Below are 24,257 nucleotides of genomic sequence, written 5' to 3' on the forward strand. Positions count from 1 at the left end.
CCGATTTCGAGGGCTCTTCCAGTCCAACAGCGCTTGGACTTTAGTCTTGTCCATGGCCAGTCCCTCGTCGGACAGCTTGTAGCCAAGGAAATCTACCTCTCTCACATCAAACTGGCACTTCTCCAACTTGGCGTACAGCCTGTGTTCCTTCAGCCTCTGCAGAACTTCCTTCACGTCCTTATCGTGATCCTCTGGCGATTCCGAGAAAATCAGGATATCGTCGAGAAAACAGACACACTTCTTGTAGAGGAGACCTGCCAGGACGTGATGCATGAATGCTTGGAAAACATGGCTGCCATTTTGTAGACCGAAGGGCATAACTCTGTATTCGTACGTGCCCAAAGGAGTGAACATGGCCGTCTTCCACTCGTCGCCCTTCCTGATGCGGATGAGGTTGTAAGCTCCACGTAAATCCAGCTTGGTAAAAATCTTCCCCCTCCTGACTGTAGCCAAAAGGTCGTCAATTTTGGGCATGGGGAAGGCCTTGGGCTTAGTTAGTCTGTTTATGAACCGGTAGTCCACAATGAGCCTCTTCTGGGGCGTGTCTTTCTTTTTCACAAAGAAAACAGGACTGCCTCCCGCTGCTTTAGATTCCTGGATGAATCCGCGCTTGAGGTTGTGTTCTATGAACTCCCGAAGCTCTTGCAGCTCGTCTTCCGACATGGAGTACAGCTTGGCAGTTGGCAACTGCGCGCCTGGCACTAAGTCAATCGCGCAGTCGTAAGGTCTGTGAGGCGGCAATTTGTCAGCTTCCTTTTCGCAGAAAACCTCCAAGAACTCCGCGTACTTGTGAGGAACCGCTTGCACCATACTCAGATGCAGCTGCTGTTCGGCTTCTCCTCCTTGATCGGTTTGGATGCAATTCTGGGCGCAATACGATGAACAAAAGGTGATCTGCCTCTGGTACCAAGCAACCGCGGGACTGTGCCTGTCCAGCCAACTCATGCCCAACACGATGGGCGTGTCCGATAAGTGGGTGACATTGAAACTAATAAGCTCTCGATGGTCTCCAATTTGCATCATCATGGGAGGGGTTTGCTGCACCACTTGCCCCCCCAGCAACTTCCTGCCGTCTACCGTGACCACGTTCAGAGGCGTCGTTGCAGGCAGGAGCGCTATGTTATGCTGCTTGACGAACTCTAATCCCACGAAATCGGCGTTGCTTCCCGAATCGATGGTTGTTGGAACCTCGAGAAGTCGCCCATCAGGCAGCTGGAGTGTTGCTGTGAGTAAAACTGCTGGTTTGGGAGGTAAAGGGTCCATGCGCTGCAAGGATGCTGGGGACTTCTCTACAGATCCGCCTGGCTGAGCCCCAGTAGCTCTGCTTCCAGCCAGGCACTGCAGTTTCCCTGAAGCTGCTCCTCTGATTGCACCTCTGCTGTCACAGTTGCTAGTGCTGCAGTGTGCTTCTGGAGCCTCTGGGGGCACTCTTTCGCCATATGGTGTGCACTGTCGCAGATGTAACACTTCCTGGTCCCTCTAGGAGGCTTCGCTTTGGCTGCAGCAGGGATGGGGCTCTGGGATGGCTTTTGAGCCCTAGCACCACCAATCTCCATTGGCTCTTCGCCTTCCTTCCCCATTGGTGAGGGGTGCGCACGGCTGAAATCCCTGTGCACAAAAGGGAGAGCTTTTGCTTGCGCGCGCGCTTGGGGCCCCCCCTCCTCGTGCCACGGACGTCCCTCATGTCGAATTCCTATAGCCAAAGCCCGTTGCACCACGTCTTCCAGGGTCTGGGGTCTGTCCCCCCTTGCGATCTCATCCTTGACGGAGGGGCTCAATCCCTCCCAAAAAAGATCCCTGACCGGTAGACTGTCCTTCGGCCAATCTAAGGCGGTGAGCAATGCAAAAAATTTAGAATGATATTGGCGTACAGTGGCTCTCCCCTGCCTCAGCCCGTGCATCTGCCGGCGCGCAATGTCCTTATCCACAGAGGATTGAAAACAAGCATCCATTGCCTTGATAAACGCATCTGCATTGCGACGGGCTGGTCCATCTTCGCGCCACAGATTGCGTAGCCAAGCCCTGGCCTCCCCATGCAGGTGCGAAACAATAAATCCCACTCTCTCCTCCTCATCTCTAAAATCATGACGGAGTAAATGCAGTGCATACACGACATCTGCCCTGAAGTTGGGATAGTCTTGCAAGTTGCCATTAAAATGCGAAACTAGGGCACCCCCCCTCCTTCCAAGCGCAATGCCCTCCGCTCTGGAGCCCGGGGTCCCCGCCTTGTCCGCATTTTCCCACCTTGCTTGCAAATCCTGGCACGCTTTCTCCAAGTCAGCATTCTTCTTCTGCGAAGCAATGACTGCCGTTGTGAGAGTGGTAATCTGATCCCGGAGTGCAGCCAGCTGTTCCTCAGCACTCATGGCTGCCCCGTTCGTGAGCTTCGCAAAAAAAAAAATTTTTGCTTTCAGAGGGAGGGGGACTTTCTGTCACAGCCACCCAGGTGGGTCCCAGCTCACGAGAGACCCTACTCCGTTATAGTTTACTTACAGGAAAAGTTTATTGAAGATAATTGCTTCTTTCACAGTTCAGCATTGTGGCTGTACGTCTGTCACGTTAGACCGCCGAAGTCCCCCTCTGACTCCTCCCCTCCTCCACACCAACTTAATAGCCTGGCTCTAGACCACCTCTTCCTCTCCTTTCTTTTCCGCAGGGTCTTTCTGCCCCCCTGGGTTCTCTCTTTCCGGGATTCGCCTGAGGCTGAATCCTCTGCCGCCTCCTGCCCCCTCCTTCTGGCTTTGGGGCCGGGCTCCTCCTCTGAGCTTTCCCCACTTCCGCGCGCCTCTATGTTTGAACTTGGCGCGCGTACGTTGCTTTTGACCTTTCCTTCGTCCTCTATACTGCCCCCTGTTCCACTCTCTACCCTTTCCGGCTGAACACCTTGCTCCAACCCCCTCTCTCTGTTTTTTCCTGTTCCTCCTCCCTCCGAGAGGCTGACAACTCCACCCCCTTTACTCCGTTCCGGCTGAGACCCCTCTGACAGCGTCTGTGCTTCACTGGGCTTTCTCCCCTCCTTTCCTGACTTTTCACAGCTTCTCTCTTCTCCTGCTTTTCGCCTGATCATGCTAGCTCCCTTTTGGGAATCCTCTGACTCACTGCTTAGGCTCATAGATTCCCTTCGAATTCCGTCATCTTCTTCCTCGTCTCTCTCTCCCTCCTCCCACTCGCTTTCCGTCTCCTCTGCCATCTCCTCACTTCTCCCAGAAACCCTGACAGTCACTATATTTATCAACTAGGACATGATTTAAAACTGCAATAGAGCTTTCTTAACTATTGTTTGCTATTGTGTCTGAAGTGAACCATTTTGGCCTTTCACTTACTGCAACATCTTTTACTACTACTATGGCTTGGTCCTACTGTTCACTAGGGTTGATTATTAATTACGATTTTCTATTAGTACTAAAACAAACAAACAAACAAACAAACAAACAAACAAACAAACATATGCCTCACTTTCCTAGATGTTTCATTTATGAAGATGACATTCTGCATTTCATTGTTTGTGTTTATTGCTTTTCATCATTTTTCCAGTGATGTATTTAATCTTGTGGAATTCTCTCTTAAGGATTTAGCTCTTGTTGCTCCTGAAGCTCCCTCAGAACAAGCCAGACGAGTCTTTCAAACGTATGACCCTGAAGGTAAGATATGTAGTATGATCCTATGTATGCTTACTTGTAACCAAATGCAAATGAGTTCACTCTTAAATGTTAAGGTGCCAAATTAGGACCATCGGATGATTTAAAGTAGGCATAAAATAGAGAAATTCTTGTTCTTAGTGACCAGTAGAAGAGTATGCATTGTGACATGATGATAGAAAAAAGCACTCTCTGACAAGTTCACAATATGTTTTCAAATGACAGTAAAAATAATGCTTTAAAAGCATTCAGATACTATCAGTTATCCCTTTTACTCCACAGAGAATATAAATTGCATGAGTTATATTCACGCTTTCTCATTTCTTATGGTGTTTGGCACTGGTATAGCTTGGCTCATTAAATGAAACTTTGCATTGTTTGATACGCTCTCTTGCAGGAACGCAGTTCTCTCATTCTAAAAGTAAATGCATTGTTATGCTTGGTTAAAATTGCAACTGCAAGTTACAATGCCCTGAAAATCATTAGAAATTGCATTTTCAAAGTCTGCTTTTTCATATCTATATTTAGAGAGATGCACATTACTTCCCATTTCAGAAGAGGCAGTATTAATCAGCCCATATAAATATTTTTAATTCTTGGACACCTGCTAGTTCATGCTAATGACATTTCCTTATTTTTTCAGATAATGGTTTTATACCAGACAGTCTTCTAGAAGATGTAATGAAGGCTTTGGACCTTGTATCAGATCCTGAATAGTAAGCACAAATTGGCAGCTGTTTTAGAACACTGTTTAGAAAACCTTTGCCAGGATGAAATTCCACCTAAATGGTGGTTGTTTTTTGCTACAGCGCACACAACTAATTCAATACGTATCAGCTGTACTTGTAAGGAGCAAGGTGCTTACATACAAATTCAAGGCTAGTTTTAGAGAGAGAGATTTTCATTCACATGAATGGAGAAATGCTTGGTTATTTCCTTCTCAGCATGAATGTAACATTGTATCAAAGATAAATGTAAAATGTACTATGTACTATGTAAATACAGCGTTCTTTCCTCAGTCTATTTTAGTGCAGGGATGGGGAACTTGCAGCCCTCTGTGCTGTTGGACTCTCACTGGCCTCAGCCATAATGGTCAGTTGTTAGTGATGACAGGAGCTGTAGTCTAGCAACATCTAGAGGGCTACAAATCCCCCATCTCTACATGCTGAATTCTGTTCATCGTGGCCTGTCAAATAGATAAAACAAGGGTGGGTCTTCTCAGGACAGTTAGAAAGACGATGTGTGTGTTAATGCTCAAGACTTATCTTCACTCTCTTCTGCTGCTACAAAATCCAAGGAATTAAGACAGTGTACTTTTTCTGAAAGATTTACCTAATAAGGCGTAGTGTGTCAATTGTTGTTGCTACATTGATTTTAAATAAGATTACTTTGGTTTAAAAATAACTCTCTTATTTGGCAACCAGATGCCATTCTTTTGCAATTGCTATTAGGATTCTAAATACAACAGCCTGATTGTTTTTGGCATTTAAAAGTGTTGTAGAACCATAGAGCTTAGTCATGCAAGAATATGAATGCACCACACTGATATTTTTGTGTTGTTCATCTTATCTTAGTGTAAATCTCATGAAAACGAAATTAGATCCAGAAGGACTAGGAATCATATTACTAGGTCCCTTTCTTCAAGAATTTTTCCCTGAACAGGTAATGTAACCCCTTCTTTCTATTCTTGCAATAGGGCATTTTTAAACAAATGGGGGTCAGTGATGCATTCACCTTTCTGTAGTTAATATACATTATGGCTGCATTTGGATGATCGTATCTTGGCTTAATAAGTCAAGCTAGGAATGATCCATATATCCATGCATGCAGCCTCTTCATGCAGCTGCTTCAGTCCTCCCTTCATAAGCCAGCAAAGAAACCAGGAACTCTCCCATTAACTATAGTTTCTTGTTTCATTCAAAGTGGAGAAAGGGAACAAATACCTTCAATGATGTTAACCTATGACTTGAAAGTAACTGTCTTGTGTGTTCTCTTAGGAGTCCAAGGTTCAAGAATCATTCACTGTATACCACTACAATGGATTGAAGCAATCTAATTACAATGAAAAGGTATGGCAGCAGTGACTTCTCATACACCTAATTAGGCAGCTGCATGTTATAGCAGATATTCCATGGAAATAAGTTGGGTTCAGCCTATTTCTAAGTGGACAGTCCACAGTGTGATAAAACCACCACTTGCCGTTTGGCTGGTGACACATGTTCTTAGAAAAAAAAGAACAAATAGAAAACTACGGAAATGCAAATGATTATGGAGGCATTTGGAAATGTCAGTGTTTTGTCACCAGTTCTCTCCACCAAATAAGCGAATTTAGAATTATCATGAAATTTTTAATAACTGTGCTTCAAAATGTCAAGAAAAGAGTTGGGGGAGAGTACTAGGCAGTTGTTGCACTAATCACTAAAACAATTTTCCAGCTTTGCTTTATTTAAAACATAAATTATTACAGAACTAGCTTTTATTTTATGGAATAATCTGTTTCGTGTCCATCGCTGTAGGGTTTTCTCTCCCATTTCAGTTTAGGTGCCTAGAGATATGGTTCCCACCCCATCTTATGTTGTAAACTATGTAGTGTTCCCTGTGTAGGCGCACTGAATGAAAAAACAGGCCCAGGGAGATTTCTGCAGATTTAGGTGGATCCCTGAGATGTGCACAACTGTGTTGGTTTTTTTTTTTTTAAAGACTCCCCACCTGCTCGTTCCAAAATTAATGGAGGTAGAGAATTCCACATGCTGCCTCTGCATGTTGGCAGCAGAGCAAGCTCAGTCAGACGCAAGGGCTAAGAGTTTAGGTCTGTCCTCAAGGCCCCATGTTCCGTCACCCCAGAAGAGACTAACAAACTAAAGACCAAGCTGGTTCTAGAGTCCCTCTTATATCCTTTCTTCATGTATGCTTCTGGTTAATAGTGAACGTGTAGTACGGCACAAAAACGTAAGAGTCCTATGAGTCCCATTTCATCTTGTTAATAAGGTGCAGAAGATTTAAATCGATTTGAACCTTTGCTCTCGAAGTGATCTTTTAAAAATAGAATGGCTTGGTTTTGGTCTTTAAAATAACATGGTATTTCTTTGGAACAGGAGATTAAATAAGATAATTACATTTTCACAGGTCATGTACGTCGAAGGCACAGCAGTGATTATGGGCTTTGAAGACCCAATGCTACAAACTGATGATACTCCAGTCAAGCGCTGTTTGCAGACTAAATGGCCATACATAGAACTACTCTGGACCACAGATCGATCCCCTTCGTTAAATTGATTCTAAGAAAAGACCATGTACTTATAAATATCCAACATTTTGAATGAGGGTTGGGTAGGCAGCTGCCTTTATTTAAAAAAAACACACAAGCAAACTATACTTTTGATTGCGTGGCTATACACTGGTGTCACCGAGAAACTGTAAATAAACACTTTTCAGTGTTGATTAGACTATTTAATTTTTTTAACAATTGGATTGATTTCTATTATACCAACTAGTTCCTCTTTGGCCATTGTAGTACAGTTATTGTGAGTTCTCACCCAGAAGCCTCCTTGTTCAGCCCAAAAATAACCTGGGAAATGGTCTAGTAGTGCAGTATCTGCATATTAGATGAAATTGGTCTTAAACATCATCATAGTATTCACCCGTTTACACATTTGTTTGGCCATATGTTTTATTTGGATCATTCTGCCTTAGGGCACAACCCATCAGGAAATTTCCATATATGCACCCCACTTAAAAGGATGGATGAGAGCTGTGCAAGAGCATGGTAGCTTTTACCCAGTTCTCAGGGCTTATTCAAGGCAGCTGTTGGGTGGGTTTTGGCATACACTGCAGTATCACAACTTTGGGACTAGATTGGCATTTGCACTGAATATGTATAGATGAGTTAAATTTCTGCTGCTCTCTTCTAGAAATCTTAAGACTCATCTACATGGCTTTGCACAAACAGCAAAAAAATGATGTGGGGTATTTTTTGTTTTTAAAATGGCTAATTATAAATGATTAATGCTATTTATTGGCAGTTGTATTGTTCCCAGAATTTACATATTTGGCACACTGAAAGTCAAAGCAAGATTTAAGAAGAATAGAATAATAATAATAATAATTGATATTGTATAAAGGAAATATAAAAAAGCCTTAACAGCAGAGAGAATTTGTGCTGCGATTTTTGAAGCTGTTCATGTTATTATTGCCAAATACCTCTTCTCAACATGTCCTAACAAAAAACATAAGCCAGCACTATTGTATGTGTTACATGCATGAAAACATCTGTTATTCAAGTAGTATAGTCCATTATTTATTCTCTAGCAGGGCTTAATAAAAATCTACCCAAATAGTGAACTAGTGATTTTTGCCTCCTTGCCTACCCAATTTGGTCACATTTATTTGTTATTTTTTAATGTCATAGAGTAGCTCTATGGCTATTGAGTAATGGTATATTATACAGTGGTACCTCGGGTTAAGTACTTAATTCGTTCCAGGGGTCCGTTCTTAACCTGAACTGTTCTTAACCTGAAGCACCACTTTAGCTAATGGGGCCTCCCGCTGCTGCGCTGCCGGACCACGATTTCTATTGTCATCCTGAAGCAAAGTTCTTAACCCGAGGTACTATTTCTGGGTTAGCGGAGTCTGTAACCTGAAGCGTATGTAACCCGAGGTACCACTGTACTTAAGTCATACTTAAGGCTACCCTGTTTTTCAGAATGTTAAGGAAAGGTGTTGTGTGGCCTTCAGAGAGATACATTGTGCCCATTGATATTCTCATCTCCTCCCACTTCCACCTGAAGTTCCTGCATTTCAAGGCTTCTCTGTTCACTTCAGTGGTAGAGGCAGCGTCACATGCATGGAGCTCTTCACGTAAATTCCTTGGCCCAAGTGTCACTGATGTTGCACAGAATTTTTATTTTAAAACGCACACACTTCAGGCATATTCTAATGAATTTGGGAGTAAACAATCTTCTTGTTTTTCCTTTCAATAAATGGGCTACTTCGCCCTAGCAAAAATATTCAGACATCTATTGCTATAATGCAACCTGATTCACTATTCTTAACCTCGCCTCAGTCCTTGCTTTAGTCCACCAGAAGAGGCAGAAATGTGCATCTTCTCAAATGCAAAACCTTCTTGCCGATCTGTGCAGCTATTCTGTAGAAATAAGTGCTATTAAAAGGAGCCTTTCGTTGACCAGGGACTGTACTACAAATAGTATTTTTTCAAAAGGCCAGAACTGTTTGAAAAGGTGAGATGGTAACTTGCAGATTTTTTAAAAAAAATCAATGTTGCTGTACTCTGGCAAATACAAAATAACTATTAGAAGCATGTGTTATGCTAATAGTCTCAGCTGCTCTTGGCTTGCAGTTATTTTCTCCAAAAAGAACAGTTGGAGATGGCTAGAAATGCTTGGACTGCAGGAGAAAAGGCATATTACTGAAGGTTACAAATGCACACAAATGTACTATTATGCAGGAGTCATATGTCTAGGAAGGTCTAGCATGTGCTTTAGTAGCAGTAAAATGCTGTTGAAACCAAGTTGTTCCAGTTCGTTATTGGAGGTTTGTAACCCGCACCCCAGTCTCATGATCATGTAACTGGCACTGTAGTCTGTGGCTCTGTTTTATAATATCCAGAGCACATCATTTTCCTTGCAGAAATTTGTCTTGGGTACTTATCAGTACCATTAACCTAATTGTGCTATTTTGTATTATGTTTGACAATGTCTGCAATTTGCTGCCCAATATCTAACAAAACTCAACCCCCTGTTTTAACACTGTGTCGTTTGCATTCCTCAGTAGCACCCGTGGAAAAATGAAGCAGCAGGCCCAGAACTGATATGTAGAGTTTCATTGTCAAATCCCAGCAGAGAATGTGTTTCTGGAGAGAGAGAATCAAGTGCAGTTGAACTCTGTTTTCCCCGATAAAGCTGGGTTGACTGCAGAGAGATCAGGCACTTGAAGCATCCTTAGCCAATGAAGCAAAGGGGTATTGAAGAGCACAAATGCTATCTTGTTTGTGTTTTAAGATGGCCCCATACTTTTCATGTTGACTTTGAGGGGAAGATGGCGAGAGAGAGCCCTGGGATTTTGGTTTGGATTTGTTTGTTCTTCTGGGTGGGCAAGGGCCCTGTAAAATAAACTCAGGCCCTCTGTGGGAAAAGTGTGTTTGGCTTGATCAGAGTTTCCTTTGGAAACAACCCCCCTTCAGAGACCCTGCCCTTCTTCTTCTGGGAGATAACTATTTTTGTTAGGGTAATTATATTGGGCAGGGGGTGACATTGTTTCTTTCCCTGCTTTATTTCAATGCACTCACTACCCTGGAGCAGCAGAGGTTCAAGGTCAACTGTCTCTCCATATTTCACAGTTACTGGCTTACTTTTCCTCAAGAGATAGACTAAAAGAGAGAGGTAACAACTTCCTTCTGTTACAGGATACTGCTGCTGCTGCTGCTGCTGCTTTTGTTCTTATTCTCATTTTTTTTATGCTCCCTTCCAGAACCAGAAATAATTGCAAAACTTACTGATGTGTCAGAATAACTGTCTCAAACAGGGAACCCTTCCTCTGCTGGCAGCAGGGTAGTTACTTATGCACCACAAAAATAACATAGGTTTGCATAATACATTGCATGTGCTAATTTGTGTCTATTGCTGCCTATTTAGGGATAATTGCTATAGTTCAAAAAGAAAGGCGATAGAGGCAGTGACCATTTTGCATGGGGGTTCCATTCCTGGCCCCCGTGTGCATCTACAGAACCCACATTAGCCTGCTGTGCCCCCATTCTGCCCTCTTCCAAGTCAAAAAGGACCTGCCCATCAGTGGTTACACATCAGTTAAAAAGGTAAAGGGACCCCTAACCATTAGGTCCAGTCGTGGCCGACTCTGGGGTTGCGGTGCTCATCTCGCTTTATTGGCCGAGGGAGCCAGTGTACAGCTTCTGGGTCATGTGGCCAGCTTCTGGCGAACCAGAGCAGTGCACGGAAACACCGTTTACCTTCCTGCCAGAGCGGTACCTATTTATCTACTTGCACTTTGACGTGCTTTCGAACTGCTAGGTTGGCAGGAGCAGCGACCGAGCAACGGGAGCTCACCCCATCATGGGGATTTGAACTGCCGGCCTTTTGATCGGCAAGTCCTAGGCTCTGTGGTTTAACCCACAGCACCACCCATGTCCCACACATCAGTTGGATGGATGCAAAATGGTTGCCGCCTCTACGTCTTGCCTTGGTTGGGGAAACTGACCCCTGTGGCCCATTATGGCCCTTGATGTGAAAAATCGTCCCCACTCCTGTCTTACAGTTCACTATTAGCTACAACTCTGTCAAACCATATTCACCTATTTGAAGTACTGTGGTACCTCAGGTTAAGTACTTAATTCATTCCGGAGGTCCGTACTTAACCTGAAACTGTTCTTTTCTTCTTTTTTTGCAAAATTTTTATTAGTTTTTACAATATCAACGACAAACAAAAACATAAAACAAACAAAACATAACAAACATCAATCATAACCTTATTGAAAATAACAGTTATTTACTTTGTAGAACGACTTCCTCGTTTCCCCTTAGTTGAATTTCATTGCATATCCTTATAACGGTTTTCCAGATCCTAATTTTAATACCCTTTAAATTAAACATTAACATCTTTAAATCTTCTCCTTCTTGTATTAAACATATTATTTTATCAGTTAACATAAATACAATCCTAAGCCCATTAAGTATCTGGAGGCTATTTCCAGTTATTTTAGCTTAACAAATTTAGCTAAATAATCATTAAATTTCTTCCATTCTTCGTGGTGTTCCTCCTCCTTCTGGTCGCGGACTCTTCCGGTTAGATCGGCTAGCTCCATAAAATCCATCATCTTCATCTGCCATTCTTCTACTGTTGGTAATTCTTGGGTTTTCCACTTTTTAGCTAACAAAATACGAGCCGCAGTTGTGGCATACAAAAATAAATTAACATCTTTCTTGGGCAATTCCGAACCTGTTATTCCAAGAAGAAAGCTAAAGTGGTGCTTCAGGTTAAGAACAGTTTCAGGCTTCTTGTAACCTGAAACTGTTCTTAACCTGAAGCACCACTTTAGCTAATGGGGCCTCCTGCTGCCACCGTGCCACTGGAGCACAATTTCTGTTCTCATCCTGAAGCAAGTTCTTAACCCGAGGTAATATTTCTGGGTTAGCGGAGTCTGTAACCTGAAGCGTATTTAACCCGAGGTACCACTGTACCAGAAATAAAGATTTAATAAGGTTTAACATAAGTTTCTCAACTAAAATTTTCTTTTTTATCAGATTATTTTATCCTGCTTTTTAAAATTTCAGCCAATTTTATTCCTTTTTAAGAAAACAACCAGATGTTGGGAAATAAATTAATTGTAATATAGATGGTGTGGTTGTTTTGTCATAGTTATGCTGAAAGAGGGCCAAATATTTCCCTTCCCCCTCTTGAGTTTGAGAGGCCTCCGTGGCTCCATTCCCACCACTATGGGAAGCTGATGTGTTCATTTCACCCTTAAAAATCTGCACAACAGCTCTGGTTACATCTCACTTAACACTGCAGCTGATAGGAGCGTCTCAAAAGTCAAATAGCATGAGGCAGGGCAAGCTGGTGATGACAGCTTAAGGCGCTGCACTTAACCTTGGAAATAAATTTTGCTCTTTGCTTGCAGTGGTTGGATGTGGCCAAGTAATTCTGCCTGCCGCTCTCATATGCATTCACACCACTGCTATATGTATAAATGCACCCTACACTGTCTCTGACTTTGTTTTAAATGCCTTCTTTCAGAATGTTCTGAACTAACTCCTCCATCTCTCTCCTTCCACGGCTTTTTGTTTGTCCTGCCAAAAGCTACAAGATAAGCTGGTTTTAGAGAAGTACCCAGATGTGTGTGAGGAAGGGCGGTTTTCTCATGCCAGAAAAAAAAACACAGGAGACAATTTGGCTCCATCAGGGTGTATCTCTCTCCCCCTTCCCTTTGTTTTAGTGAAAACTACAATACAGGCAAGTCCTGCCTATATTAACAACACTGATAAACAGAACTCAGGAAAGAGAGAGAAAGTTGTCAATAGTTTGCCTTAACCAGGGATAGGGAAGCAGTCATCCAGATGTTTTCAGACTACAACTTCCATCATCCCAGACCATCGGCCATGCTGGCTGGGTCTGATGGGGGTTGGAGTCTGGCAACATCTGGATGCACAGGCGTATCAATAAAACCAATACAAATCTGATGTTCTGCCCTCTTCCCAACAAAAGTCTGCTCTCCTATGAAAAAATCCTGAAAGGTCCCTGGTTCCCCTCCTAACCCTGAATGCTGAGAAATATGGCCACAGATAAGCATTTTCTGAGGATTTTTGCCATTCCTCATTCTTCCTTCTGGCAAAAGAATACCCAGCTTGACTTTTGGGGAGAAGTCAGAAGCACAGCCTTCTTGGTTTGTTGAAAAGCAAGAAGTCCTGGAAGAGGGGGTGGGAGGAATCATGGTGGGGTGAAGCAGCAGCAGCAGCAGCAGCTTGGGGCATTTTTGAGAGTATTATGGCATGAGGCAGGGATCAGCAAGGTTTATCTTGCCTGGGCCAGATCAGTCCCGCGGAGATCCCTCTGTGTGTGTGCACGTTCATGGTTTCCGGTGTCTGCGCATGCGATCTCCGGCGCCACGAAAGTGAGTCCCTGCGCTGTGCCGGTTTAGCGCAGCACATGAGCAGGCAGCTCGGTTTGGGGGTGGCTTGTGAGCCAGTCAAACAACCTCCTTAGGTTGCTGACCCCTGGCATAAGTTTTTGTGGAGCATAGTCCGCTTCATCAGATGGATGAAGAACTGCCTCAGTAGCCAATGTGGTTGGACGCGGGACCTGGGAAACCAGGCTTCAAATCCCCCCTCCCCATGAAGTTCATTGGATGACCTTGGCCCAGTCTAACCTACTTCACAGGGTGGTTGTTTGGGAGGGTGAGCACCAGGGAGGCCACCTCCAGCTCCTTGGAGAAAAACGCAGAGGCTGTAAGTGCAATAGCTGTATCTGAGGGTAGACGGGAAGAAGAACCGGAGCGCGGAGGAGTCAAGTGGCCCTGAAACGGCGCAAGTCCGTGACGACCCTCCGCGAAGTCGCAAGAGTGCCCAATGAAGGACCCTTCGCAAGAGCAGCGGCGTGCAGACGCCAGACCTTGTGGGCGTCGTAAAGTGACCTCAGTCGCTGGCTTCTGTGGGAAACGAGCTTTCTCCTCGTCAGAGAAGCTCCAGCCCGGACGCTCTTCTGGCAGCGGCGGCGGCGGCGGCGGCGTCCGCGTTTGGTGGGCTCGGCCCTCCCGCCTCCCCTCCCCGTCGCGGCCCGGCCGCGGCCACCAGGGGGCGCCCACTCAGGCACTCCTCGCGCGCTGCCCCGACGGCCGGCGGCGGCAGCGGCGGCGGCGGGCTTTGCGCCTCCCTCGCCATGCCACCTCCTGGCAGGCGGGCGGGCGGCGCGCGCAGAGCGAGGCGCGGGGGCGGCGGCGGCCAGAGGTAGCCCGGCGAGGCTCCCAGCGGCGCCTTTCAAGCTGCTCGCTGCCGCTGCCGCTTGGGACTCCTGAGGAGAGCGAGCGAGGGAGGGAGCGGCTGCCGGGAGGATGTGGAGGCGGCGGCGGAGGCTGCTGCTGGTGCCGCTGCTGCCGCTGCTCGGGTCGTCGTCGTCGGCGGCGGCGGCGCCTTGGTGCGGGCGCTGCGCTGCGGGCGGCGGCGCGCTGCTCTCGTTGCTGCTGCTCCTGGCGCCGCTGGCCGGGACGCTGCGCGCCTTCAACCTGGACCAGGAGAAGCTCGCCGTCTACGGCGGCCCCGACGGCAGCTACTTCGGCTACGCGCTGGATTTTTACAGCCCTGCGCCCCACGCGTAAGTAGCGCCCGGCACTTATATATATATATATATATATATATTGGGCTCAGCGGCTGCGGAGCCCTCGCCGTCCGTCCTCGCGAGCTGGTGGGAGTCGGTCGGCTGCCCTTGGGACGGACAGAGGACGTTGCCTTGTGCCGGATCAGGCCCACTGGTCCATCCAGCTCGGTGCGTTGACGGGCAGAGGCTCTCCGGGGTTTCTCTGTCCAGCTCCTACCTGAACCTGGGATTGAACCCGGGACCTTCTACATCCAAAGACGATGCTCTGCCCCTGAGCCCGCGGCCAAGAGCAATGCGCGCACTCCTTCCTAGCGGTAGCCGTCTAGGCGAGGCTACTCGGAAGCAAGTCCAAAGAAGTACTTACTCCCAAGCCAGTGAAGGGATCGCAGCTGGTTTACTCGAAAGTCAGCAGCTCCGCTGAGCCCAGCGAGACATACTTTCCAGTAGGCGTACATATAGGTTTACATAGGCAAGGCTACTTACCTGGGAGTAAGCCCATTGAACTCGATGGGGCTTACTTCTGAGTAGACATGCATGGGACGGTCTGCTCATCATACAGCGAGAGATTGCAATGGGCTGGTGGGAAGGTCCACCGGTAGGTCTTCTGCGATCTGGACTAGAGAATCGAGTGGATCCTGTATTCTTCTTAGTCCAGATCGCAGAGTCCGGCATGATTTCAAGGCAGTTAAGTTGACCCAAATGCAGCGTCTCTTGCTAATGCATGTGGACAGATCGCGAGGCATCCAGAATCCTTTTCCTCCAGAGCAGCGTCACAATGTGCAGGTCTACCGATCCGTGGGTTGATGTGAAAACACATTTAAAGCATATCCCACCCCACTCCTTCAAAAGATTCTTGGGAATTGCAGTTTGTCAAGGATGCTAAGAGTTGTAGCTCTGTGAAGGGAAACTAAACTTTCCAGGATTAGGGGGGGGGGGTTGCTTTAAATGCATGGTGCCCATACTGTACACAGTCATGGTGCTGAAATCAATGCAACTGTAGAAATCTAGATTTAAGTAGGAGTTTCTGTGAGGCTGCGTCAGGGGCACATATAGGCTCAGTGGCACAGCCTGACAGTATCACTGGCAAGTCACTTGAGATGTACCCCCTGGGTTTAGACTGTGTATATTTCATAGAGCATCTGTGAAGCCCATTAAGAACAAGTTGTGTGTGTGTTACAGTGAAATGCTTTCTGCGACTTACCGGTAAATAGAAGCACATTTTTCTGCTGATTCAGCCCTACTGAATTTGACAGGATTAAAGCCAATTACTTTGCCTTAACTGGGCAGGAAATCAAACTGCAATTGTCCAATTTAAGGTGCACAGCAGTTTTCTATTGATAGTAGTTCTGTGGACTCTTTTTTTAGACGTCAGTGGTGCTGCACTAAAACCTCTCTCTTGTAAGCTGTGGATTGTTTGCCAGATTGAATAGACTGAGCTGATTGCTTTGATGAGACCAGGTGTGGCCATAGGCAGGCTTGCATACCATCAGTCTACCCTGTACATGTACCCTGTACATGTAGTAGCAGAATGCATAGATCAAGCCTAGGCAAACTCAGTCCTCCAGATGTTTTGGGACTACAGCTCCCATCATCCCTAGCTAACAGGACCAGTAGTCAGGGATGATGGGAATTGTCATCTCAAAACATCTGGAGGGCCGCATTTGCCTATGTCTGGCATAGATTTACTCCACTGAAAAGCATGGTGGTTGAGATGAGTTCTGTTTACAGTGTTTGATCTGTGATGTCCCATTCACACATACATGTTGTGTTTGCAGTAGCCTAGTGGTGAATGTACACATATGAATGGCTCCTGGGTCTATCAGATATTTGGAGGGGATGTGGACCAGGGGCAGTAGAGAATCATCCCGATATTTGAGAAATGAATCCATGGAATGTTGGCATCACATTGGAGATCTGCGAGGGGATTTGCTGGAGATCTGCGAGGGGATTTGCTGGAGCAGGGAAGATGCTGGTGTATGGCTTATTGGCCAGCTTTGGGGCCACCGCCTATACTGAGCAAATGGAGCATAGTGTCTAAGAGCTATGCATCGCCCTTGAGCCAGTGTACCAACTGGACTCATGCACTACAGCCCCGACTGGGCTAGGCGAGCTGGGTAGCACTGCCAGAGACCTCCTTTCCCACAGGAACAGGTCACAGTGCTGTGGACTCACAGCTTGGAGCTGAGAGCACCGGATTCACTGTCTCAATAATACAGTCGTCGCGCAGCAGCGTTTTGCAGAGTCTTGCAGAGTATAAACCACTCGGAGAGCAGCTCTGTAAAATATCCTCCTTTATTCTATAACTACAGCTATAATACAAAACTATATACAGAGCTAAATATTCTGAGCATAAATCAATGCTATACTCTGAGTGCCTGCAGCTGCTTTTAGCAGCAATCTTATCTATAAACACAATCTCTTGCACTCTCTCTCCGACACACTGACTGACTCTCTCTCACACACAGAGAGACTCACTCACTTGACTAATTAAGTAGAGAGCAGTACATTACTCCTCCTCTCTGTAGAGTCAGCAGAGACCTCAGGAGATTCTTGGATATGGGAGGGGTGAAATCTCCTCAGAAAGCCCCTGGTTTGAGTCTTCCACCACCAACTCGCATGGTAGCCTTAGACAAAGCCATTCTTTCTCAGCCCGTAGTCCTCCTGTCTCCAAAATTGGGAGATAATAATACTGACTTACCTTAAAGCAGGGATGGGAAACCCGGATGTTGCTGGACTACTCCTATCATTCCTCACCATTGCCCATGCTGGTTAGGTCTGATGGAAGCTGATGGAGTCCAACAACATCAGTGGCAGGGTGGGGTCCCTCAAACCTGCCTCCTCTCTGCCTTCAGCATATGATGGTGGTGCTGACAGTAGTGACTGACGCCCCTAATGCACCAGCTTCCAATGGATGGTGGTGATGTGAGAGCCAGTTCATAGACTCACAGAATCATAGAATTGTAGAGCTGGAAGGGTCATCTTGTCCAACCCTTTGCAATGCAGGAATTGTTCACCCAATGTGGAGCTCGAACCCATGACCTTGAGATGAAGGGTCTCATGCTGTACCGAATGAGCCCTTTGGCCTTCTTACTGAGATCAACAGAATTTGCCTGGTGAAGCCAAAAGTCTGTTTATGCAGCAATTTTCCCCAGATGGCTCACAAACAGTTCACAACCCCTAGTTGTTTGTTTGTTCCTAGCTTCTTACGATGAGTAGTACACTGCCTCTAAACATACATAGAGCTTGTTTGTAGCAATGTCATGACCACTGAGAGACCTATCCCTTGTGAATCCCTTTCATCTTTGCTTTGAAAGCTGTCTACTCTACTGGACCTCACAATGTAATGTGGCAATGAATTTTCCTTGAGAACATAAGAAGAGCCCTGCTGGATCAGGCCAAAGGCCTGTTTAGCCCAACATCCTGTGTCCCACAGAGATAAGCCAAATGCTTCTGTGAAACCCACCAGCAGGGCATGGGGGCATGTTAATGATGAGCTTGCTGGAGAAGTCCTGTAACCCTATTTAGATGTTCAAAGAATAAGGCAGAAGGCGGAATGCATGGCGTAGCTTCTCAGGTGGCATGTATGTTGGATTAGCATCCCCTCAATACCTTCATCCAAGTCATTTACAAAGATGTTGAACAACAATGGGCCTAGGATAGAACCCTGCAGCACTTTTTTTTCAATGATGATTAGGAACTGTTTGTGAGCACTCTTTGGATTTGGTTACCAGCTTCTCCACAATAATATCATGGAGGACTTTGTTGAAAGCCTTACTGAAATCAAGACACGCTATGTCTACAGTATTCCCTTATCCATCAAGCTTGTAAGTCAAAAAAGAACGAAATGAGATTCATCTGGTATGACTTGTTTTTGAGAAACCCATGCTGGGTCTTAGTAATCACAGCACCCTTTTCTAAGTGCTCACCAACCAACTGTTTAATTACCTATTCCAAAAAAGTGCTTGACCATTATTTATTCTTGTTGAATGCTTATAAGTTGTTGTTGTTTTTTAATTAGCTATTGAGCTAGCCTTCAGCAAACAGCCATGTTTCAATGAAACGGCTGACCTTTGCTATTTCATCCTTGTTCATGAATGCCTATGGGTGTTTTGCAGAGTAAGTGTCCTAGTTGGAGCTCCTAAGGCCAACACTACCCAGCCAGACATCGTGGAAGGAGGAGCAGTCTACCATTGCCCTTGGCCAGTCGCTGACTGTAAACAGATCCCATTTGATAATACAAGTAAGTGAACTGGTTCTGTGTCAACATCAGTATGGAAACATGCAGTTGAACCCAAGTTCTGATGAAGCTGTGCCTACTCCCTGTAGCATTCCATCCAATGGTGGTCATTTGCCTGACCTAACTCTCTGCAACTTTGCCACTCTTGGGTGTTTGTATGTATGTGTTTTGTGAAGAAGGATTCCATGGGGTTCCCCAAAGAGAGAGCAGTGCTATGCCCTCCAGTGCTTCTACTTAGGCCACATTCATACTATACATTTAAAGCACCATGACACTATTTTGAACATGGCTTCCTCCTTCTGGGAGCTATAGCTTGTTAAGGGTGTTGAGAGTTTATTCCCCCCTCCCAGAGCTACAATTCCCAGAGTTCCCTGTGAAGGATTGATTGTTCAACCACTCTGGAAATTGTAACTCTGGGGAATAAAGGTCTCCTAACAACTCGTAAAAAAGGAGCTATCCCACCCATGAGGCAAGGTAAGGCAACTTGCCTCAGGTGGCAGGATCTACAGGGCCACCAGATCAAGTCTCCAAGAAATGAATAGCCTGCTGCTGCTGTGGTGGCAACAATGGCTGTGGTGCGCTCCTTGGAGGTCACATCTGACACTACCTCAGTAGCGCCCGCACTCCATGCCACCTCTACAGCAGCCTTCTGGCAAATAGGAGGCACTGCTGGTCTCCTACCACCCTTGTTCCTGATGTAGCTCATTATTCCCATCCCGTTCCCAATATAGATCTTCACTCACCCCTTTTTTGCTCTGGCAGGGGACATAGAGCGTTCTGTGATATGTCTCAGGTGCCAACATGTATTGGTCCAGCCCTGCTCAGCGCCCTTGGCAAACTACAGTTCCCAGAATTCTTTGGGGGAAGTCAGAAGTCTTTAAAGTGGCACCATGGTGTTGTGAATGTGGTCTTAGGCTCTCCACCTTCACTAACTTTCCTGGGCTGGGTGTCCTGAACCTTCCCCCACCCCGGATGTTTTCATGCAATGTGATTTATACTGGAGTCCTTGTTTTTGTTTCCTATTTCTTTTTTAAGAGGACCGGCCTTGAGTTTTACATAGTGAGCTCCTTGTTCAGTGTTCCTCTCTGAAGCAGAAATCTGTGTGCACTCAGTGTTTAGCACCCAGTCTTTTGCATCTCCATATGCGCAGGGATTTCTGTCTGGTTGGGTGGAGCGAAAAGGTACCCTTGCGCTGCATGCTTATTTAATTCTTTTCAGAGGGGAGAACTTTCAGGATAATGGAGGCTGGGTGGAAACCAGTGTAGGCATCATATGGATGGATTGCATCCACTTCAAACCCCTCCCCCACCCCCTCCGACAGATGGTTCCTATTTAATTAAAGGGAAAACACATTTGAGACAATTCGGGCTGTTTATGTTTGCTGTTGTTTTCCCTTTATGGCCCTTGAAAACCATTTAGTGCTAGTGTCTTCTGAAACATTAAAACTGAAAGGTTTTAATTTAGTCAGATCTGATCTTTAGAAGGGATGGGGGCTATGATTCATGGAACTTAGTTTAACTTTAGTGGTGCTTTCTTGAGAACATGGGTACACCCAGCCCCCTTTCTGCAAACATCTATTTCAAAACGTCCCTGAGAGGGAGGCAAAATTAGTAAGGTGATACCTTTGGACACACCAGTGTCTTCTGGGGGAGGTCTCCTTCAGACTCATGTAAGGAGGTTGGAAGTGAAACTCAGCTCAACAAGCAAAGTTTAGATGGGTACAAACATTGTACAGTATTGTGTAATTCGCTGTATGTCCTGTCTGAGCACATGAAATGGTTGTGGGACAATAGAGAAAGAAAACTTAAGGACACAGTCCTTTGTAATGACTCAGTTACAAATAAACAATGGTGTTCCCACCCCACAATAGCTTTAAGAATCCCCGTGTAGCTACACAGTTCCCAGACTTCTAAGTGTGTTGTCAAAGTTCTATTTGACAACCAAACAAGACTCCCCCAATGGGAGGTATGTTTGACCAGGTGACAGGGTGCTGTCCCCTGTAATCATATCTCTCAGCAATTTACTTTGGGGTCTATAGCAGGGCAGAAGTTGGATCAGGGTCTACTGGTAGAGCTCTGGGTGATCTGTGGTAGATCAGCAGGGATTCCTGGTTCCCAATTGTTTCACATTTGCAACAACAAGGGCTTTCTTCTTCCTCTTTATTGCAGGAACCCACTTAAAGAGGAAAGAGAAAGTCCTTGTTAAGGAAGCTTAAGGAGAGAGAAAAAGAGAGCAGATTTCTGTGTTAAAGAGTTCTGAACTCAGTTCTGGAAACGGACACTCCTGAGCTGAACTTGTGTTCAGAGGTGCCCTGCTCCTTAATCCTAAACATGCTATGTCTGCTGCTGCTACCACCACCACTACTTGGTCACTATTTTGCATCAGGTTCCAGTTGATGGACCTTGGGACTCTACTAAAAACAAAGCAGATTGAGAAATAGGTACACTGAGGGAATGTCCATGCTGTACGACCAGAATGTTGAGTTTACTTACATTCTTTGCGTATGTGTTTTCCCACGGCAAGTGTAGGGAGCCTTTAACCCTTCAGATGTTGCTGAACCACAGCTTCCACCATCCCTGAACTCTAGGTTGAAGAACACTTCCCTAGCCCACTGACAGCTGGTCATGTATGCCTGCTGATGTGCCACCAATGTGCACAGAATGATAATGTCTTTTGACAAACTTCTGTAAGCTCTCCTAAATGTGAGTTAGTGGCGGCAGAACAGAACCTGGATTCCTATGTCTGTAGGCAAGCACACATGATCTCCTTGCCACAGGTTGTGGACAGGTGGAAGTCAAGAGGAACAAACTTATCCCCCCAGCTGACATTTGCAGATGCGGTCATGAAAACAGGTTCTCAGAACTGAGAATTTATGGGCAAAGGTTTGTAGGAAAGGAAAGAACAGTAGTGGATCAATGCTCTCAGAAGTAGGGAGCACAGGAATGCAGAAACAGGTTGGAGGTAGGATGCTAAGAGACAGTGTTAGAAACTGAGATATGAAAGCTAGGAGCTAAATGGAACCTTAAATACAGGTTATGGGTGCAACAATGGAATGTCTAGGCACTCTTTTTTTAATAAGGAGAATACAAAGCTGAAAATGAGTGAATTGCAACTAAAATATTATATTCATTTTTCACATGGTCTAGTCCTTCCCAAGCCCACCCACCTAATATTCTTAAGAGGGTCTCTTCTCCCATCTTCATAGAGTAGCTGGAAGTGGGGAGGCAGAAAAAGGTCCTCCTTTCCTTCCACTCTATGGTTTTAATCTGAAATCTTGGGCACAATGCTGTGTCCAGAGCTCAGAAACTGCTTGCACTAATTAAATTCCCTGTTGCAAAATGCACCTAGAACAATGGGAGTTTCAAACACTGCTAACAGCACAAATTTACTGATTGCATTAACATTCATATAATCTCTGTCTACCTTCCTTTGGCTACTACTGTATTGCGACCCCACATTTGGAGTTACTCATGCAGAACTAAACTAGAGGAAATAGCATTCAGGTCTTGGAATAATGTGATGAACAATATGTACAAAATCTCTAGTTTAAATATCTATGTTAGTGAGTGTATGTGTGAGAGAGTTTCGCTATGCCATGCTGTCCTTAGAATGTTTCATTAGAAGTAAGCCCATTCAATGAGCATATTCTTTCTCCATCAAGTTTCCTTAGAATCATGGCTTTAGTTGACTAGCACACATACTTTCAAGTATCATAGTGACATCAAAAGTGTAGTGATGGACTCATTTCCCAAATTTGTCTTGCACCTGTATCTTTAAGAAAGAGAGAGAGAGAGAGAGAGAGTATGAGAAGTCACCAATCCAGATAATGTAGCACTGGAAAGTAATTAGAATTCACCTTGTTAATATAGCCATGCTCTCTGGAGCTACAGGTAGCACCTCTTGGCAGCGTCTGGGAGTGTGTGTGTGTGTGTGTGTGTGTGTGTGTGAGAGAGAGAGAGAGAGAGAGAGAGAGAGAGAGAGAGAGACTATTTCACCAGGCTCTGTTGTGAGTGTGCAAGGACAACAGCACCAAGAACACCACAGACCTGGGAAGGAGACTTTGACATCATATGCCTCTAGCATCACGCATTGCCAGCATCCAAATTCATCCAAATTCAGAGGCAAGCCAGGAGCCAAACTTCATCTGGCTGGATGAAGAGAAGCCCTGTCTCCTGGAGACAGTGACATCCAGTGTTAAGAACATAAGAATCCGACTAGATCAGGCCAGTGGTCCATCTAGTCAAGCATCCTGCCTTCACATGACCAGCCAAATGTCTATGTAAAGGACTTCCGGGTTGGCGCCATCGCCGAATGGCAGACTCCCTCCGAGCTCCGGAGGGAGCCTGCTCGGCAGGGGCTGGGTTCTACCGCGCCGGCGACGCGGGGACCCTCAAAAACCATGGGCGCTGAAACCCATGGGCATGGTGACTCGGCGGGCACCGTTTGCGCCCCCCCCCGACCACGCGAAGGAGCCTTTTTAAAGGCTACGGAGCGGGTGACGGCGGGGGTGCTGTGAGTCCTCCGCTTCCCCTGCCGAGTGAAGCCGCATGCCATTTGGCGGAGAGCGCTGACTTCTTCCATTGAAAATCTGGACTTAAAAGAATAACCCGTGAGTAATTGGAACTTGGATTAAAAAGGGGAACAATTTTTTTCTTAAATTTGGAGCGAGCGGGGGAGGTGCAAAAAGGAAGTCAGCCTCCCCCCTGTTGTAGAGGAGCTAAAGCAAAGGGCCTGACAACTAAGATCGAGTGCAACCTTTTTTTTGATAAAGTTATTAATTTCGCGATGGAAAATTATAAGCTGGGCTGGAGGAGAAAAGTGGAATGTGAATTAAAATACAACCCCCCCCCCCGAAAAACCCCGGGAGCGATCCGTGAGAGCGCCGGGAGAGGAGAAATAGAGGTTTTGACAGCTGTCAAAGGAGCTGCCAAAACTGAAGAACAAAAAGAGAACTTTGTTACGAGGACTTTGCTGGTTACATTTGTTATAAATTGGATATAAACTGTTTAAAACAAGGAATAATAAGTTACTTTGACTGGTGGGTGTGATCGGGAAGGAAACTGAGTTATTATAATCCCTCTAGAGGAGCTGTGGGTCATTACAAGCATTGCTGGTATGGAATTTGAATCGGACTTTTTATCTCCTGGGAAACTGCAGAAATGGAACACTATTTTGTCTACAGAGGTCTACACACTAAAGGAGACAATAGATTTATCTATTGAAGAATGGAAGGGACTTGACGTAATGTTTTGTTCCTGAATAACAAAGCCTCTGTAGAGGAATTACAAGCTTTTTGGAATTAGAACATTTGTGCAGGAGAGCAGGAAAAAAAAAAAAAAGAGGAGAAGAGAGAACAACAAGAACAACAAGAATAACAAGAACTGGACAAAGTTGGAAGATAGACCCCTTCCAAGATTGGACATTCGAAATCAAAGATGACCAAAAGACGGCAAAGACTATTAAAAAGACGGCAAAGCGGACTGGTGAAGGATTATGGCTTAGATGTGGGAGCTCCAGGACGACAGTAGACATTGACGGACATT

At 45.6% G+C, this 24,257-nt stretch overlaps 2 protein-coding genes across 4 annotated transcripts in view; both read left to right on the plus strand.

Moving 5' to 3' along the window:
- MINDY3 (MINDY lysine 48 deubiquitinase 3) overlaps positions 1-7,979 on the plus strand; it is a 42,581-nt gene extending 34,602 nt beyond the window's left edge. For both annotated transcript variants that reach the window (XM_081882280.1, XM_081882281.1), the window contains 5 exons: positions 3,569-3,641; positions 4,282-4,354; positions 5,213-5,300; positions 5,636-5,707; positions 6,765-7,979. In XM_081882280.1, coding sequence (XP_081738406.1) covers positions 3,569-3,641; positions 4,282-4,354; positions 5,213-5,300; positions 5,636-5,707; positions 6,765-6,914 — 456 coding nt within the window. In that variant the 3' untranslated portion in view covers positions 6,915-7,979. The remainder of the gene's footprint in view (positions 1-3,568; positions 3,642-4,281; positions 4,355-5,212; positions 5,301-5,635; positions 5,708-6,764) is intronic.
- Positions 7,980-14,199: 6,220 nt separating this feature from the next.
- Positions 14,200-24,257, plus strand: part of ITGA8 (integrin subunit alpha 8) — a 123,790-nt gene continuing 113,732 nt past the window's right edge. For both annotated transcript variants that reach the window (XM_081881920.1, XM_081881921.1), the window contains exons 1-2: positions 14,200-14,474; positions 18,593-18,717. In XM_081881920.1, the coding sequence (XP_081738046.1) occupies positions 14,215-14,474; positions 18,593-18,717 (385 nt within the window). In that variant the 5' untranslated portion in view covers positions 14,200-14,214. The remainder of the gene's footprint in view (positions 14,475-18,592; positions 18,718-24,257) is intronic.

This window comes from Podarcis erhardii, assembly GCF_964252035.2.
Source record: "Podarcis erhardii genome assembly, chromosome: 12".
In the NCBI taxonomy this organism is placed as follows: domain Eukaryota; kingdom Metazoa; phylum Chordata; class Lepidosauria; order Squamata; family Lacertidae; genus Podarcis; species Podarcis erhardii.